Source organism: Quercus lobata, chromosome 2 (genome assembly GCF_001633185.2).
Source record: "Quercus lobata isolate SW786 chromosome 2, ValleyOak3.0 Primary Assembly, whole genome shotgun sequence".
In the NCBI taxonomy this organism is placed as follows: Eukaryota; Viridiplantae; Streptophyta; class Magnoliopsida; order Fagales; family Fagaceae; genus Quercus; species Quercus lobata.
Window position 1 is genome coordinate 79,514,948 of NC_044905.1, and position 18,192 is coordinate 79,533,139.

Genomic DNA, 18,192 nt, shown 5'->3' on the forward strand with positions numbered 1-18,192 from the left:
CTTTTTAGTAGATTTAATTGTTCAATTTGATAGTTTGTAATAATATATAATTATAATTTTTTTGGTTAAATTTTTATAACCCCATTGAAGACCTGTTAAAAATGCCCATGGGTAGCCCATTAAACCCACCTCACTAGCCCAGCCCATTAAAGCCCAAATGGGCATTGCCCATGGGTAGGGCCATGGGCTAGGATTTTTCCATCCAGCCCGGCCCGACCCAGCCCATTGACTAGTCAACAGCCCGTTAAGCCCAGCCCATTAGACCCATGGGCCAAGTAAAAACGGGTCGGACCGGCCCGGCCCGGCCCATTGACGAGGCCTACTTTCAGTTCTACTTTCTCAGCCTTAGATTGCCTTATTTCTTTTTCTAATGATCCACTTCTCAATTCCCATTCTTTGAGCATAGCATCAAACAAGGTCTGCTTTTCTGACAAACTTGAAATATCAGATTGCATTTGTACCTTCTCCCTAGAGAATTGTTCTTGGACATCACGCAATGAGATGGTCAGAGTAACCTAAGAGTTTTGACAAAAATTTCTTCTTTCTAATAATTTTAGTGTCTAAAGAGAAGTTATATTTAGGATTTTGTAGAATTTTTTTGTTATTTCTATAATCCTATTTGATAACAAGCCATTGATGAATTTGGGATCTAGAGTCTAGATGATTCTAGAGTAACCTAAGAGTTTCAACTAGGGGCTAAAACTTATTGACTATTGGTCCATTAAAAAATGTAATGGAGTGTTTCTGTAATTTTGTTTTAGGATAATTTGGTTTACTGTTTAATATAATTGAGATTTTGAGGTAAGATTCCTAGGTTGGAGTTATCATTTTTTATACAATATGGAAAATCACTTGATGATGACCTTTTTAAGCTGGCAACAACATGGTACAATGTTATTTTCATCTACTTCCAACAGAGAGTAACCAGCTTAAAATTTTTTTATTTTTTATTTTATTTTTTATAAGTAATAAGAATATATTAAAAAGAAGAGGGGTGTCACTTGAGTATACAGGAAGTATACATCAAGGACAAATACAAATCAAGTGCATAAAGTACAAAAGTCCATGAAACCATGGACTGAAGAAAAAGAACGAAAGCCAATCACTGTAACCCAATCCAGAAGAGTTTTAAGGTAGAAGAGTTTAAGATTTGCAACTGATCTCTCTAAATCCTCAAAATGCCGGTTATTCCTCTCCCTCCAAATGCACCACATCAAACAATGGGGCACATCCATCCAAATAGTTGAATTCCGATGCCTCCCCAACTTTCCTTGCCAACAAGCCAATAGATCCACCACTGTTTTCGGCATAACCCAATGAATGCCAAACAGAGTAAACACCATAGACCATAAATGAAAAGCAATAGAGCAATGGACAAAGAGGTGGTCAACAGATTCCCCATTTGTTTTACACATACAACACCAATCCAAAATCAAAATCTGTCATTTCCTAAGATTATCAATAGTCAAAATATTCCCTAAAACTGCAGTCCAAACAAAAAAGGGAGCTATTAACACTTGAAATTTCAAGGAAGAAACTGAAAAACACAAGGAACTAATTTTCTATAAAATTTGATGTGATTCAAAGATTGTTTGTTTGGTTAAAGAATTGAAGTTTAGCACTAAACTTTGAGTGAGTTGAAATATGATGCAAGAATGAGCTTTTGGTATGAAATTTGGTGTGACAACATCTCTCATACTAAATCTAAACATGTAAAAAGGGTTTAAGTATTTTGTAGTGTAACATAATCTATTTATGCTTTTCGATTCTTGTTTACTATTTTAAGTCATGATATTCAGTCACCTGGCATAAAGGAAAAAAAAAAAAATTCAGAGGTTGAAATCCATTTTTCATTCCCTGTATTTGAAGAGTGTTTATGATAATAAGTGAGATATATGATTTGTTGCAGTGGGTATTTTGGCTTTCGAAAAAGTTTTTCCATATTAATAAAGCGTAGTCACACTCATTATGGGTTTGGGAAGCTGTAAGTGAAGGGTACCCATACCAATGCTGAGTAGCTCCTGTTCCTGTTGCGGTTAGAATTAAATTGTACCATTGTGTGTGTGGTGCATTTGCTTTATGGGTTGTAAATATTTTTGGTGTTTCGGCTAGTTTTGTTTCAGGTGAATTTCATATAAGATGTGGTTGAGATTTATAATAGAAATGGTATGTTTAGCTAATTTCAAGCAAACCTTGCACATCTTTCTCTTCTGCAATTCTGTTATTTCAGGTCATCACCTTCATGATCCTTTGTATTTGAGATATTTACATGATAAATAGTCTTCAAGTATGTTCTTTTAGGTTAACACTATAATAATTGAAAGCAAGAAACTCCTAATCTGTAGCATCTCCCTTCTTTGATTACAAGGACTGCACTGCTCATGTTGTCATTTTCCTGTGGTGCTAATGACTAACATGAATATATTCTTTTCTTAAGTTATCAATTTGTATTTTACCATATAATTAAATGTTATCAGTGTAGTTTCTTCATTTATATGGTTGGGAAAATTACAAAGAGGTAAACTGTGGTTAGAAGTGATTGGATTCATATGAGCATAAAATGTTTGGGTTGGAAGATCAAATCAAAACATTGAGAAAACAAATGAAGGAGTTGAAGAAGAGGCTGTTCGAATCAAAATAGAACTTTATCCGATGACTGTTGTAATAAGCTTTTTTTTTTTTTTTTTGCCATTTCATTCCATACCGTGTATTTCTTTGTTGTAGAATGCTTATTATTTTTTTTATGCTAAGCACCTCATGGTAAGCAAAAGTGAAGAAAATTTTGCATTAAAAATGTCTAGACATGGAATCGTACGTGCTATGGAGACATGGAGTGTTTAACAGCAAAATTAGTTAGAGAACTTTATCCTATGTCTTTTATAATAAACTGCTTTTTCCTTCACCTTTTTAGTCTATACAATACAATGTATTTCTTGGTAGTGGAATGATGCTGATTCTTCTCTCTCTCTCTCTTCCCCCCCCCCCCCCCCTTTTTTTTTTTCAACCTTAATTAGGGTATGCAAAATTGAAGAACAATTTTTCACTAAATATGTTTATCCAAAATATCAATGCCCTCACAAAAAATATGGGGAATAATTCAAATATAATATAAACTTGCGCATCGCACGAGTTAGCAATTAGTTATATAAAAATTACAAATCCTTTATTAAAAGAATCAAAGTTCGAGGCTCTCCTCACCTATTGTTATAACTATTAAATTATATAAAATATAAAAAAAAAATTTAAGACAATTAAGAGTTAATTTTTGTCCAAAATTTTGGTATCAGTCAAGCCACAAAGAAACGCATAACAATGTTTCAGAAAAAAGAAAAATCCAAGATGTATTTCAATAGAAAATTGTAGTAGTGAATGTTTCAAGCTAGACTTTTGACTGAAGGGAGTTTCATGATATTTAATACAGAACCAAATTACTTCAATTAAAGATTCAAATGATTGGATTTCAGGTAAATCTTAGTTAAATTTGGTTAATCCAATCAAAATTGATTGAAATCAACAAAAAAATTGAGCAGATAAAATTTGGTTAATCTCTTTATACAAGACTTAAATTCCATTAAAATATAAAAGCTAATAAAATATGGTATCAACAGCACTGATATTTTGGCAACGAGTAGAAATCAAAGCAGTAGAGCTATTGAATTTTTCCGGTGTCCTTTTGTTTTTCAATGCTATGTTTAGGATGTAATATAATTGTGTTCAGTTAGAGAGTGCTAGTGCAGTAAATCTAAATGTTTATATCTTAAATAATACATTTAGTTTATTATTAAAAAACATTAACATTAAAAATAACAACAAAGGGCAAACCTTAAAAACAAGAAAAAACAAGCAAATATTAAAAGTAACTTTAAAAAAGGAAGACCAAATTGAGAGAGAGTCTAAAGACAAGCGAAGTAACAGATCCTAAGCTTAAGGGGAGTAACAGGGTACATTAGCCTTTTGATAAAAGCACTTCACTCACCAAATTTTTTAAGTTAATGGATGAGGAACCAAGTGGACCTGTGGCCTCTTCAGCCAATTTTTTCCACTCCATGGCCTTTTTCTTCATTTTCTTTCCCTTATCTCCTTCCAACAATTCTCTTACCATCTTCTCTACTTCCTCCCTTTTGACATCAAAGTCAATTTCCGTGCCGATGGCCCATTCATTGCACGTATACTTGCAATTTGTTTGCTGATCTGCAAAGAATGGTAAGCAAAGCATTGGCACTCCTGCGCATACACTTTCAATGGTTGAATTCCAGCCGCTATGTGTCAAGAACCCTCCAATTGAGGGGTGGTTTAGCACTTCCTCTTGAGGGCACCAACTAGTTATTAGACCTCTCTCTTTAATTTCCTCCTGAAACTCAGGTGACAAAATCGTTGGTCCACCTTCAACTAAGTCAGGCCTAATTATCCACAAAAATGGGTGCTTACTATTTACAAGTCCCCAACCAATTTCTACCAATTGCGATGGTGTCATGACAGCTACGCTACCAAAACTCACATATATCACTGAGTTTGGTGCCTTTGAATTAAGCCAATTAAGGCACTCGGTTTCTTCCTTCCATAAACCATACCCAATTGATTCCAAATGATCATTGGATAAGTGATTGAGTAGTTGTTCTAGAGGGCAAATAGCATATACATGAGGAAACATGGTAGAGAGACCATGCAAAACTTCTTGCTCTAACTCATCGAATGTGTGAACAATAATTCCTGAAGCACTAGGAGCTCTCTCTGCTCCATAAATCACAAATCTAAAAAATATATCATTTGGATCAATGGTTCGTACATGGCTTGGAAGATCCCTCAAACGTACGTCTCTCATTCCAGGAATCCAGTCTATAATTGTGTCAAGATACCCATTTGTCAAATAGCTCTCATCTGCAAAGACAAAAAGTTTTCAGCATACAATGATTAATTACAATAAAATAATGCAAGATTTCAATTGGATTTTGCACTTTTTGTTATACCTTTAAGAGGTATGATGCCTTTGTCCTTAAGAGAAGGAATTTGCTGAATACCCATTACGGTGCAAGCAGAGAGAGTGAAGAACAACACAATAGGGATTTTGAGTTCTTGAGCAGCAGTAATTGTAAACACCATGCCAGCATCTGAAACAATACAAGTAACTGGAGGATTATCTGAAGTTGCATTGTTGAGTTTTACAAGGAGGTCAGAAAATGGAGCCAAGAAGTAGTTGTTCATAATGGATTCACAAAGAGAAGGGATGTCTTGGGTGGCATTGAAATCTGATGGAGGAAGGCCATCGGGGATGGTTTTGAATCGAAAGTTAGGCAAGCCATCTAAGGAGTTAGGACCTCTGGATTTCATAAAACGTTGGTGGTTGAACTCAGTGTTCACAAAGGTTATGTGAAACCCTTCATGGAGGAGAAGCTTTGAAAGCTTTAGCATTGCCTTCATGTGACTTTGAATTGGGAATGGAATACAAACTGCATGAGGCTTATCAGCTACTTGTGTCTTTGAATCCATTTCTTTCGTTCTGTAGTGTGTGTGAGCATAAAATGCATATGCCTAGTCTTATAATGTATACATTCTCTTCCTTGGACGCCAAACATATGAGAAATATCCAACCGCTGCTCTTTGACTCTTCTCTTCCTTGAACGCCAAACACATGAGACTGCTCTTTTGACTCTTTCTCTTCCTTCCTTGAACGCCAAACATATGAGACTCATTCAAATAATGGACAACTTTTTCTCTTTTTGCTTAATAAAGAATGACTACCGACAATCGCATAATGAGTGTATATGCCCATTCATTATATCTTATAATATAGTTTCTCTTCCTTTTGTGTGCTTGACAAGTGACAAGTCACTGTCAACCCACATGAACATCATTCAAAAATACACTCTACCTCTTTTGTTTTTTTAATATAACATTATAACTACTTAATACTTATGCTTTTTTTTTTTGAGAAACTATTTAATACTTATTCGATTTGTGTGCTCTGCCCACATATCAGAACACTACGAGTGCAATGACTAAGACTATATATTTTAGACCTATTTTAGTATTATTATTTAATACGTACATCAATATCAATTTATTTATTTATTTATAAGCATCAATATCAATTCTATTACCTTCTCAAAACAAAAAATATATCAATTCTATTATAAATATTATATATATATATATATTCTGAGAATATTATATAGGTAAAAATACACTTTTTGTTTTTATATTTTGAACCGATTTTTATTTTGATTTTTAAAATAATTTTGCTTCTAATGTAGTCCCTAAAAAAAATAATTATATTTTGGTCCTTATTGTCAATCCACTAACAAAAAAGTCATTAGTGGCAAATGAAATGCACTGTTAATGTTAGATGCTGATGTGTCCATTAAAATAATATTTTAAAAATTATTTGGCATATTTTTAAAAAAAGTTATGTTAGTTCTATTTTGGTCTTTAAAATTATTTGAACCGATTTCTATTTGGATCTTTAAAATAATTTTGCTGCTAATATAGTCCCTAAAAAAAAAACAATTCTATTTTGGTCCTTACCGTTACTCCACTAACAGAAAAGTCATACGTGACAAATGAAATGCACTATTAGTGTCAGAGGCTAACGTGTCCATTAAAATAATATTTAAAAATTTATTTGGCACATCAAGGTTTTAATTTTTAAAAAAAGTCATGTCAAAAAATTTAATCAAAGAAAATAAAATTAAAAAAAAACATTTAATTAAAAACATTTTTTACTTTTCATTATTATTATTATTATTATTATTTTTGGTAAGAAACTTGTTCTTAATGATCTTCCCCAGATCAAAACATACACTTGTTGCCTTCTTCTTTTCTATTGTTGCTCTTTTCCTTTTCTTTTATATTTTGACATTTAAATAACATTCCAGATAATGTCAGATTAATTTCACATATTAATATGAATTTCGAGTAAAGTAAGTTGTCCATGTTTCGTGAATTTTTGAAGCACTTAAGGTGATAGAAGTGAGAAATCAGAGTTGTGACTCAAACTGAATTAGTTCTAGTTTTCCATTTGGTGGGAAATTTTTAAAGCAACCAAAGAAACTCCAAAAAAAAAAAAAACTGTCATTTTCTACTCACCCAAAACCCCATCACAGCAAACAACAATATTCACAATAAACTTCAACAAATAAGAACACCCAGCAACAAAGAATACCATTGGTAGAAAGAAAATAACCTTAATCTGTACCAAATTCCCAAAACCCACATACATAGCCGAAGCCCACATGCAAGTTGTTTTTGAGATCAACCCAAATCTGAACCATTTTGAAGCCAATCAACCATTATTCCCTTGAAACCCCAAAAATCAAAATAAAAATAATTTGTAGACCAAAGAGCTTCAGCCTTCAGCTCTACGCCCTCCACCGCCGCGTCATCTTCCTCATCCTTCTGGCTAGTCCTCCACCTTCGTCACGAGGCAGATCAACCTTTTATTGATTTGGATCTTGACTCTTGACTTGCAGATCGGCCTTGTATTGATTCGGTTGCTGTCACGACATGGCTGGCGGCAGCCCAATGCGAAACCAGTGAAGTTGAAATGGGTTCAAAGTGGCGCTTTGGTTGAAGATTAACCGACTGAGGGTGGTGATTTAAGAAGTGTGGTGGTCGGGTTCTGGGTTTCAAAGTGAGTTTGGTGATTGACGAAGTGTGGGTTGTGGCTTCTGGGATTTCATGATTTTCTGGTTTTAAACTTTCTGGGCTTGTGGCTTTGGGATTTGATGATTTTGCTGGGGCTTGAGAAAATGAGGGCTGTGAGATTTATGATTTTGTTTTTGAGCTGAATTTTTTGGGTTTTTTGTGTCTGTTTCTCAAGAAAATTTCTGGGTTCGCTGGTTTGTTTGAGGGGAAGAACATGAAGTTCATGTTTTGGGGAAAGAAGAAATGAATTTTCTTACAGAAAAAAAAAAATGAGAAGTAAAAAAAAAGAAAAGAAAAGAAAAAAAAAAGTAAAACAAAAAATGAATTTAATTAGATTAATGTTTATTTTTAATTTTTGTTTTAATTGTCTGACTGGCTTTTTTTTATTAATTTAAATACTGAACTGGCATTTAAAAAATGTCAAATAATTTTTTTTAATATTATTTAAGAGAGGTGTTACGTCTACAATATTTTTACAACAAATCATAGGTGATTAGTTGTTATTGGTTCAAATTTAAACTTAACATTAAAATTACTTTTTTGACCTAATAATAACAACCTGTCACTTAAGATTTGTTGTAAAAATATTGTGGATATATCATTACTCTTATTTTAATGGACATGCATTTAAAATGTCAACCGTGTATTCTATTTGCCACGCAGACTTTTCTATAAAAGGGTTGACGACAATAATCAAAATAGAATTAGTTTTATATTTTTAGGGACTACATTAGTAGCAAAATCAATTTAGAGACCAAAATGTTAATCAATCCAAAATGTATGGACCAAAAGTGTATTTTCGTCTATTATATATTATATATTACTAGTATAATGAATTAACATTTTAGCTAGAGTTTAAATTATTAAATAAGATATGAGTTGATAATTTTAAATATTGTAAACAAATTATATGGACTTTTTTTTTGGTAAACAGACAATTCATTACGAAACTAAAACATTACAACAGGATCAGGGCACTGCCTATTAAAGTGCATGCCAGAAAAATCATCCATAAACACATTTAGAATGTCCTCAAGCGGACTAAGAAAAGAAAGAAAATCAATGTCTTGCTTAGTGCCCCTCCTAGTAAGCACATCCGCACACCGGTTAGCTTCGCTATTGCAATGCTTGAATTGAATCCGATGGAATTGAGTCACCAACTGCCTACAGTCTTCCAATATAGGAGATATGACATTGTTCTTATAATTTAAATTAAGCAAAGCATCCACAATAGCTTTGGCATCAATTTCTATAATCAAAGAAGGTAGATGTAAGTTGCTGCAGAGAATTAAGCCATCTCTTAGCCCCCATAACTCAGCCATAAAGCTGTTTGTTGCACCGATACGCCTGGAGAATCCAGCCATCCATTCACCCCTGTCATCTCTAACAACTCCTCCACACCCAGCTGAACCCGAGTGAGTACAGAGGGCTCCATCAGTGTTCAATTTTGCCACTCCCTCAGGTGGTCTTTCCCAACGGATTATCTTGATGACTTTACGGATTGGACTTCTAGGAGAGTGTACACAATACAAAAATTCTTTAGTTTGCCTGATTATCTCAGCAGCCAGCCCTGGGTTTTGGGTCTTCCTTTTAAACACAAAGTTGTTTCTACTTTTCCAAACGTTCCAAATCGCAAAAGGAAAGATCATACTCCAAGGAGGCTTTCCAACAATGAGACTCTTAAACATCCTTCCATTTGCATTCAGCCACTCCTGCAGGTTTGCATTCCAAAATTCGCGGTTTGTAGCTTGAATTCCCAGGTAGCACTACAACCTCTTACTGCCACAATCTTTCCACACAGTGGGGACCACCCTAAACGCCTCTCTATGCTAACACGGGCTGACCAAACACTAAACAAGAAAGATACCGGGTATATATATATATATATATATATATTTAATACTTACCTATAAGCCTGAAATGGTGCACCAGTATTAACTAGTATCGAAATATTTCGTTTCCTTAATCAAACAGGTACGGTATTGACTTTCTTGCGCCAAGCACATGAGAAATTACCATAATGGGCAATCTTTTCTCTTTTTGCTGAATAAAGAATGACTACTAGCAATAGTTTGTCACATAATAAGATTTGTTGTAAAAATGTTGTAGACGTAGTATCTATATATATAATAATAGGTAAAACTGAGAGAAAATTCAATTAACGTCTAATTTTGCTTCACTTGTCTCATCTAATCTAAATTTTAGAATTTTGTGCCAAGTAAGTTAATTTAGTGTAAAAATTGAATTTCAATTAGAACTTAATTTTGCGTCACGTATCTTATCTAATCTAAATTTTTAAAATTTTGTGCCAAATTAGTTAATTTAGTGTAGAAAACGAGGAGTCCAATATAATAAACCATAAAAAACATAATCATATAACTAAAAAAAAATTCAAATTTATAAATCATCTATATATATAATAGGTAAAACTTAGAGAAAGTTGAATTAGAATTTGAAATTATAATCCAATTATGCACATGTCTAAATTTATGTGGGGACTACACCATAATTATTCACTTAAGCATATGCCATGTGTCTACTTAAGTTTTTAAATCTTTGTATCAAGTGAGTTAATGAGTACAAAATACTAAGAATCTAATATTAATAAACTATAAAAATTTTAAAAAATATAATTACATATACTCAATAAAAATCACCACATGTTTCTCAAAAAATTAATAAAATAAAAATCACTACACGTTCTATCTTATTAAAAATTAGAAAAAAAAATGATTATAAATAGTATTAAATTTAGGTAAGAATTTTAATATGTGACTAATTATATTTACTTTAAAAAAATAATTTGACTAATTATCTATATTTTATAATAAAAATTTGTGTTTAATTTTAAATGTATCTATATGTATGCATGTGTTACATATTTTTTTTAAAAATAATAATTTGACTAATTATTTATATTTTTATAATAAAATTTTGTTTAATTTTAAATGCATCCATGCGTTTGCATGGAGTTACATGCTAGTTACTTATAAAGGACGGATCATTTGGCCTAAGAAAAAAAAAATCATATTGTAACTGGCAGCTGCCCTTTAATTTTATATCAACTTTAGCCAACGTATGCATACCACCGATATTATATGTAATATGGGTTTTAAATAGCTCAATTAGAAAAGCTTCTAGACATAAAATAAGAGATTTGTAGTATCAATCTCATCTACACAAAAAATTTAATGATGTCTTAGTCTGATAATAAAAAATAATCGTTATCGAGTGGATGTCATAAAGTAGACGATAAATAACAATTGTTATATATAATAAACTAATAATATAGTTAAAGTTGTTATGACTTTAACTAATGTATGCATAGCACCGAAATTATATGTAATATAGTTTAAGTTGTTATGAATGTAAAGTGGTGACACTTTTTTGGCATGCAGTGTAACCTCTAAAACTCAATTGAGATTGCCACCTCCTCTTCCCAATCAAGTTTGACATCGTCTTATGCCAATTAAATAGTTTGGCACTATCAAGAATGCTTCAAATAACATATATAAATGTGTGTGTTCAATTATGATATGGAGAGATAGAGATATCCAAAAACTATAATGTAATGTAGATGAGCACTCGAATAAAGAAGTTTTATCTATATTATATTATCTTTAGATTTCTTTATTTTGTCTTAATTTTTTGTAGGTAGTCAAGAATTCTTGCCTTTGGCTTTGACTTTGGCTTTTTTGGCTTGATTGCCTTGCCTTGACTTCTTTTGTCCCACATTGGAAAGATAGCTTTCCTCTTTCTACCTTATAAGGGATGAACCAATGAGAAAGAGTACCAAAAAAGCCAAAGCCAAATGCAAGAATTCTTGAGTACCTACAATTTCTTTTACAAGTATATGGATATTTCGAGTGTAATACGTTATAAGTTCATATAAAATTTGTAAAGTTGTGATTTTCAACTATGTTTTGTTAGCTTTAATTCTATGTCAAATTTGATTGTATTCTGCATTTAAAATTGTTTTCCATCTAAATAGAATAGTTATGATTACTACATAATCATTCATTTTGAACTCTCTCATTTTCTGTTTTTGTGGAGGTGATTTTGTAGATTTGCATGCCAATATTGCCTATCATGGACCAAGAACCCACAATATACACTAGGGATTAGGTTTGGATCAAATACCCCTTTTCCACAAGTCTGTAGACCATGCTAAGATCATTGCTTACGTTTTTTTTTTTATATTATTATTTTTAATTTTTAATTTTGAAATTTAAAATTAATTTACTTTTAAACTAAATTCTTTTTCTTTATACCATCCATTGTTATATTGTAAATAAATAAATTAATGTTGTAAATATTATTGTTCTTTGCTATAATTGAGATACAAAATTTAATTGTTCTATAAAATGAATGGATGTACTACATTACCCAGATTAATTTTAATGTATTTTAATTCATTGCTATGTCAAGTTGATGGTATTTTAAATATGTTTAATGTTCCCACGTATTATATGGGTTAAATGCTAGTATATATAAAATCAAAACCTTTGACTTTTAATAGATTTTTCCACAATTTTACACGACAGCATTTTTTTTTAATTTTTAAATTCAATTTATTTTTTCCTCTATTAAATATACTAACTTGTAACCTCATACATATAAATAAATACATTTAAATATATACAATAAAATATATAATATAATGTCCATATATATAATTTAAATACTATTGATAATCATTTCTATATTTTATTAACTCTTTAAAAAACCCCCCACAAGCCATCACCTCGTGGGTACCATGGCTGAATTCATCTTCAAAATCGATTGCAACGGTGCGGCATTGGTGGATTCGTGAAACCACAAAGTGTATTTCCTTTTCTTTTTTTTTCTTTAATGTTGTGGTTTCTGTATATTCGTTATCAGATTCGTTTTTGGACTTCATACTCCTTTATATTCCTGTTTGGTCACTGGGAAAATGTGGAAAAGAAAGAAAATTTAGTTTTATTGATGGTAAAGTTTTCATCTTTTTTTGGGTGGTTGGGGTTGGGGGATATTGTTTAACTTAGTTGAGGAAACCAGAATATAATAGAATATGATAGAGGAAACCAGAATACAATAGAATATGATATTAAAAGAATTTAAAATATCAATTTTTGTCTGGTTTTCTGGGCATCCAAACTGAGCCTAATTAATTTCAGGTGGGTTCTGTTTGTTCTGGTTCTGGATTATGTTTGTTTGTTCAGTTGTTTGTCTTTTCTATTTATATTTATATCTACTGCTGGATTGGATTTTTTGTACTCAGAGCTGTGTTTGGCTAAGAAGACAACTAGGTGTCCTCTTTAAGGCACTGTCTCAGTTTCCATTAACGGGCAACTCATGAATTGTACGGTTGACTTTGCATTAAATTCTTGCAGAAAGGACCCAATATTGCTTTGAAATAGTCTCCATCTTTGTTTTGTTTGAAGCATACTCAACAAAATGTCTTTTTCTTTTTTGTTTCAATTTTTAGCTGTCATGAATTATTTTATTGTGGGAAGGTGCTGTTCTAATATGATGTCGATCTTGCTTTTGTTTGCAACTCATTGCTTGGTTGTCCTTATATGGGATCTCCATGGAAATTGCTATGTTTTTAGTTTCAGAAAGCATTTTAAGCTTAATAGTTTAGCATTGGAGAGCAGGCTACCATCCCTTTGCAGAATCCTTAAAAATCATTAGGATTAGTTGTGGTGGCGGCTTCTCAAAATTTAGCACTAGATGTCAAACTTTAGTGTCAAATTTGCCAGTGTTTTCAGTTTCAAAAAGCATTTTATGCCTAATAGTTTATGATTGGAGAGAAGGCTTCAATCCCTTTGCAGACTTAAAACTCATTATATATTTATTTTGATCTTTCCTCTCTATTATTTTTTCTTGAACTCAGGGGGAGAACCATAGAAGATCAATTCTACTTGGGCTTTGTCTCTTTAAAGAATGGTTAGTGATATTTTTACTTTAATTTTATGATTTTTCCTTTACCAATATAGAATTTTCTAATGTTCTTTCACTATCAGATTTTTATTACTGCAAGGACCAGTTTCGAGGGTATGATTTTTTTGAAATTGTGTTCTAGCCCATGCATGACAGGAAATTTGATGGGTTTGTAAATCTTTGATCTCAGAAATATGAATAAAAAACATTTAATATTTTTCTTTGTTTGGTTTGTTGGTGTTGAGATGTAAACATTTAAGATTTTTTGTTTGGCTGAGGAGGGTCACTTTGTCAAGAGTGTAGTAAATATGTGGTTCTAGACTTCAGCTCTGTTTTCATTGCTTTTAATTCAGACTTAGAATAGTTTGAATTTGTTGGCTTTCTTTTATTTTAGATTTAGGATTGAGGTTGGAAAGTATATTTAATTGAGTTACTGCCAATGATGGGCTATATTTTCCAGTTGCAGAAACCTAACAAAAATTGATGTTATTTGTAAATTACAACGGAATACCTGTTAAAATAGTTGTTTTTTTAAACCCATTACAAAAATTGTTTTTATTGAAGTTTTAGAATGGTGGATAAAGTAGCTTTTGCTTTTTTAAAATCAATACAAATAACAATATGGGACTCAAATTGTTCATAGCTAAACTTGTGAATTTCATAAGATTTGTTATTGTTTCTGACCTCAACTCAAATAAACTTCAATTCTAAATATTCTGAAGTAATATGCTTGCATATGTAGATGTGGGTCATGGGTTTGTATATTAGGTCATTCTTTCCGTTGGGTTTGTGTTTGAACAACTTTCAGTGAGTTCATTTGGGTGTTATGAACACATATTCCTATCTCTCTTTTTCATCCTTTTCTATTAATATAATATCAGTTTGTTTTTAATATATTGTAGATTAAATAGTATTTACTGATGTAACTTTGTCATTGGCAGCTTGGGGGAGGTTTGATATTGTGGGTCTTCTAAGATAGAAGTTCAATAGCAGTTTTGGGTATATGGGGACAACCAAAGATGCAATGGGCATAGATTATGAATCAATCTTTTGCTGTGATGTTAACAACCACACCATTGTTCAAATGAACTCACAATACACCGGGTATGAACTAAAGATTTTGAGCTAAATGATATGGTCTCCATGTATCTTTTAGTTTTTTTTTTTTAATTTTTTCATTCCACTTATCTTTCAACCTTGCAGTGCCACGAGTACACAATTGAAGAGCTCATCACAAAGAGCTTCAACAACGTTGACACTGTCCTCTTTAGCAATCAGATTGGCCAGATGAATATGGAGAAAGGTACATCATGGACAACAGTACTTAATCTTTCTCCCTCTCTCTTTGGTATTGGAACACCAATGTTTCATTTTTTTTTTTTTTTTTTCCTTTTGGGTTTTCAATTCTGGCAGATTATTATTGGAACACCCGTGTTTGAAGAAATGCTTAAACTGAACTTTGGATCAGATGTGTGGCACCCAATTGTTTATGCACGCACTATGCTATTTACAGATTTCTTTTAAATTTTGTTGTGCATTGTGATATCAATATTTGGTTAAGATTAATACTTTGAAATAGATTCTCATGTTGTTGTTGCTTTATGGTTAGATACATAATTTGGATCTATGTAACTTTCTTCCTACCAGATAGTTAGATACTCTTTTTTTTTTTGGGTAAAAATGTCCACACCCTGCTGTTGTTAATTAGTCATAAAGTTAATTAAGCTATTTGTGTCTTAGTGAGAAGAACATGTATTTTCATGTTCTATGGTTCTATCTACCAAATTACTCTCAGTTCTTGGTTTGCAAAAGTCTGATTGCAAAATTAAGATTAGGGCTCCTATAGAAAAGACAGTAACAATGTGCCATTTTTCCAGGGCTTTCTGCCATGGAAGCTTATGCTGCTATGCAAAGGGTTCACCCAATGAAATTTGGATTTCATTAGCATATCAATTTCAGTTTGAGTCCGACAAAATCTTTATTCAAAATTTCCACATTTTCCCTCCTTTCAATGAGTTCATCCTTCAATTGATTGATCTCACTTTGCAAAGCCATCTCATGGGCAACATGCAAACCTTTCAGTTCTACTTTCTCAGCCTTAGATTGCCTTATTTCTTTTTCTAATGATCCACTTCTCAATTCCCATTCTTTGGGCATAGCATCAAACAAGGTCTTCTTTTCTGACAAACTTGAAATATCAGATTGCATTTGTACCTTCTCCCTAGAGAATTGTTCTTGGACATCACGCAATGAGGTGGTCAGAGTAACCTAAGAGTTTTGACAAAAATTTCTTCTTTCTAATAATTTTAGTGTCTAAAGAGAAGTTATATTTAGGATTTTGTAGAATTTTTTTGTTATTTCTATAATCCTATTTGATAACAAGCCATTGATGAATTTGGGATCTAGAGTAACCTAAGAGTTTCAACTAGGGGCTAAAACTTATTGACTATTGGTCCATTAAAAAATATAATGGAGTGTTTCTGTAATTTGGTTTTAGGATTATTTGGTTTACTGTTTAATATAATTGAGATTTTGACGTAAGATTCCTAGGTTGGAGTTATCATTTTTTGTACAATATGGAAAATCACTTGATGATGACCTTTTTAAGCTGGCAACAACATGGTACAATGTTATTTTCTTCTACTTCCAACAGAGAGTAACTAGCTTAAATTTTTTTTTTTTTTTAAGTAATAAGAATTTTTTAAAAAGAAGAGGGGTGTCACCTGAGTATACAGGAAGTATACATCAAGGACAAATACAAATCAAGTGCATAAAGTACAAAAGTCCATGAAACCATGGACTGAAGAAAAAGAACGAAAGCCAAACACTGTAACCCAATCTAGAAGAGTTTTAAGGTAGAAGAGTTTAAGATCTGCAACTGATCTCTCTAAATCCTCAAAATGCCGGTTATTCCTCTCCCTCCAAATGCACCACATCAAACAATGGGCACAGCCATCCAAATGGTTGAATTCTGATGCCTCCCCAACTTTCCTTGCCAACAAGCCAACAGATCCACCACTGTTTTCGGCATAACCCAATGAATGCCAAACAGAGTAAACACCATAGACCATAAATGAAAAGCAATAGAGCAATGGATAAAGAGGTGGTCAACAGATTCCTCATTTCTTTTACACATACAACACCAATCCAAAATCAAAATCTGCCGTTTCCTAAGATTATCAATAGACAAAATATTCCTTAAAGCTGCAGTCCACACAAAAAAGGGAGTTATTAAGACCTGAAATTTCAAGGAAGAAACTGAAAAACACAAGGAACTAATTTTCTATAAAATTTGATGTGATTCAAAGATTGTTTGTTTGGTTAAAGAATTGAAGTTTAGCACTGAACTTTGAGTGAGTTGAAATATGAGGCAAGAATGAGCTTTTGGTATGAAATTTGGTGTGACAACATCTCTCATACTGAATCTAAACATGTAAAAGGGGTTTAAGTATTTTGTAGTGTAACATAATCTATTTATGCTTTTCAATTCATGTTTACTATTTTAAGTCATGATATTCGGTCACCTGGCATAAAGGAAAAAAAAAAAAATTCAGAGGTTGAAATCCATTTTTCATTCCCTGTATTTGAAGAGTGTTTATGATAATAAGTGAGATATATGATTTGTTGCAGTGGGTATTTTGGCTTTGGAAAAGTTTTTCCATATTAATAAAGCATAGTCACACTCATTATGGCTTTGGGAAGCTGTAAGTGAAGGGTACCCATACCAATGCTGAGTAGCTCCTGTTCCTGTTGCGGTTAGAATTAAATTGTACCATTGTGTGTGTGGTGCATTTGCTTTATGGGTTGTAAATTTTTTTGGTGTTTTGGCTAGTTTTGTTTCAGGTGAATTTCATGTAAGATGTGGTTGAGATTTATAATAGAAATGGTATGTTTAGCTAATTTCAAGCAAACCTTGCACATCTTTCTCTTCTGCAATTCTGTTATTTCAGGTCATCACCTTCATGATCCTTTGTATTTGAGATATTTACATGATAAATAGTCTTCAAGTATGTTCTTTTAGGTTAACACTATAATAATTGAAAGCAAGAAACTCCTAATCTGTAGCATCTCCCTTCTTTGATTACAAGGACTGCACTGCTCATATTGTCATTTTCCTGTGGTGCTAATGACTAACATGAATATATTCTTTTCTTTAAGTTATCAATTTGTATTTTACCATATAATTAAATGTTATCAGTGTAGTTTCTTCATTTATATGGTTGGGAAAATTACAAAGAGGTAAACTGTGGTTAGAAGTGATTGGATTCATATGAGCATAAAATGTTTGGGTTGGAAGATCAAATCAAAACATTGAAAAAACAAATCAAGGAGTTGAAGAAGAGGCTGTTCGAATCAAAATAGAACTTTATCTGATGACTGTTGTAATAAGTTTTTTTTTTTCTTTTTTTGCCATTTCATTCCATATCGTGTATTTCTTTGTTGTAGAATGCTTATTATTATTTTTATGCTAAGCACCTCGTGGTAAGCAAAAAGTGAAGAAAATTTTGCATTAAAAATGTCTAGACATGGATTCGTACGTGCTATGGAGACATGGAGTGTTTAACAGCAAAATTAGTTAGAGAACTTTATCCTATGTCTTTTATAATACACTGCTTTTTCCTTCACCTT

General features: G+C 32.2%; 1 protein-coding gene and 1 long non-coding RNA gene across 4 annotated transcripts; one reads left to right on the forward strand and one right to left on the reverse strand.

Moving 5' to 3' along the window:
* Nucleotides 1-3,820: 3,820 nt before the first annotated feature.
* Nucleotides 3,821-5,501, reverse strand: LOC115976776 (7-deoxyloganetin glucosyltransferase-like). The gene is made up of 2 exons (XM_031098268.1): nucleotides 4,968-5,501; nucleotides 3,821-4,878 (listed from the first exon to the last, which is right to left on the reverse strand). The coding sequence occupies exons 1-2, from the start codon at nucleotides 5,485-5,487 to the stop codon at nucleotides 3,947-3,949; spliced, it is 1,452 nt and encodes a 483-aa protein (XP_030954128.1). The 5' UTR covers nucleotides 5,488-5,501; the 3' UTR covers nucleotides 3,821-3,946.
* A 6,846-nt stretch (nucleotides 5,502-12,347) lies between these two features.
* LOC115976779 lies at nucleotides 12,348-18,162 on the forward strand. Of its 3 annotated transcripts, none has more exons than XR_004088376.1 (5): nucleotides 12,348-12,465; nucleotides 13,517-13,569; nucleotides 14,505-14,667; nucleotides 14,767-14,866; nucleotides 17,194-18,162. It is a non-coding gene; the product is annotated as an uncharacterized LOC115976779 (long non-coding RNA). The 3 variants fall into 3 exon arrangements; XR_004088375.1 differs by lacking the exon at nucleotides 17,194-18,162 and adding an exon at nucleotides 14,977-17,112; XR_004088374.1 differs by lacking the exon at nucleotides 17,194-18,162 and having other exon boundaries at nucleotides 12,349-12,465; nucleotides 14,767-17,112.
* The last annotated feature ends 30 nt before the right edge of the window (nucleotides 18,163-18,192 follow it).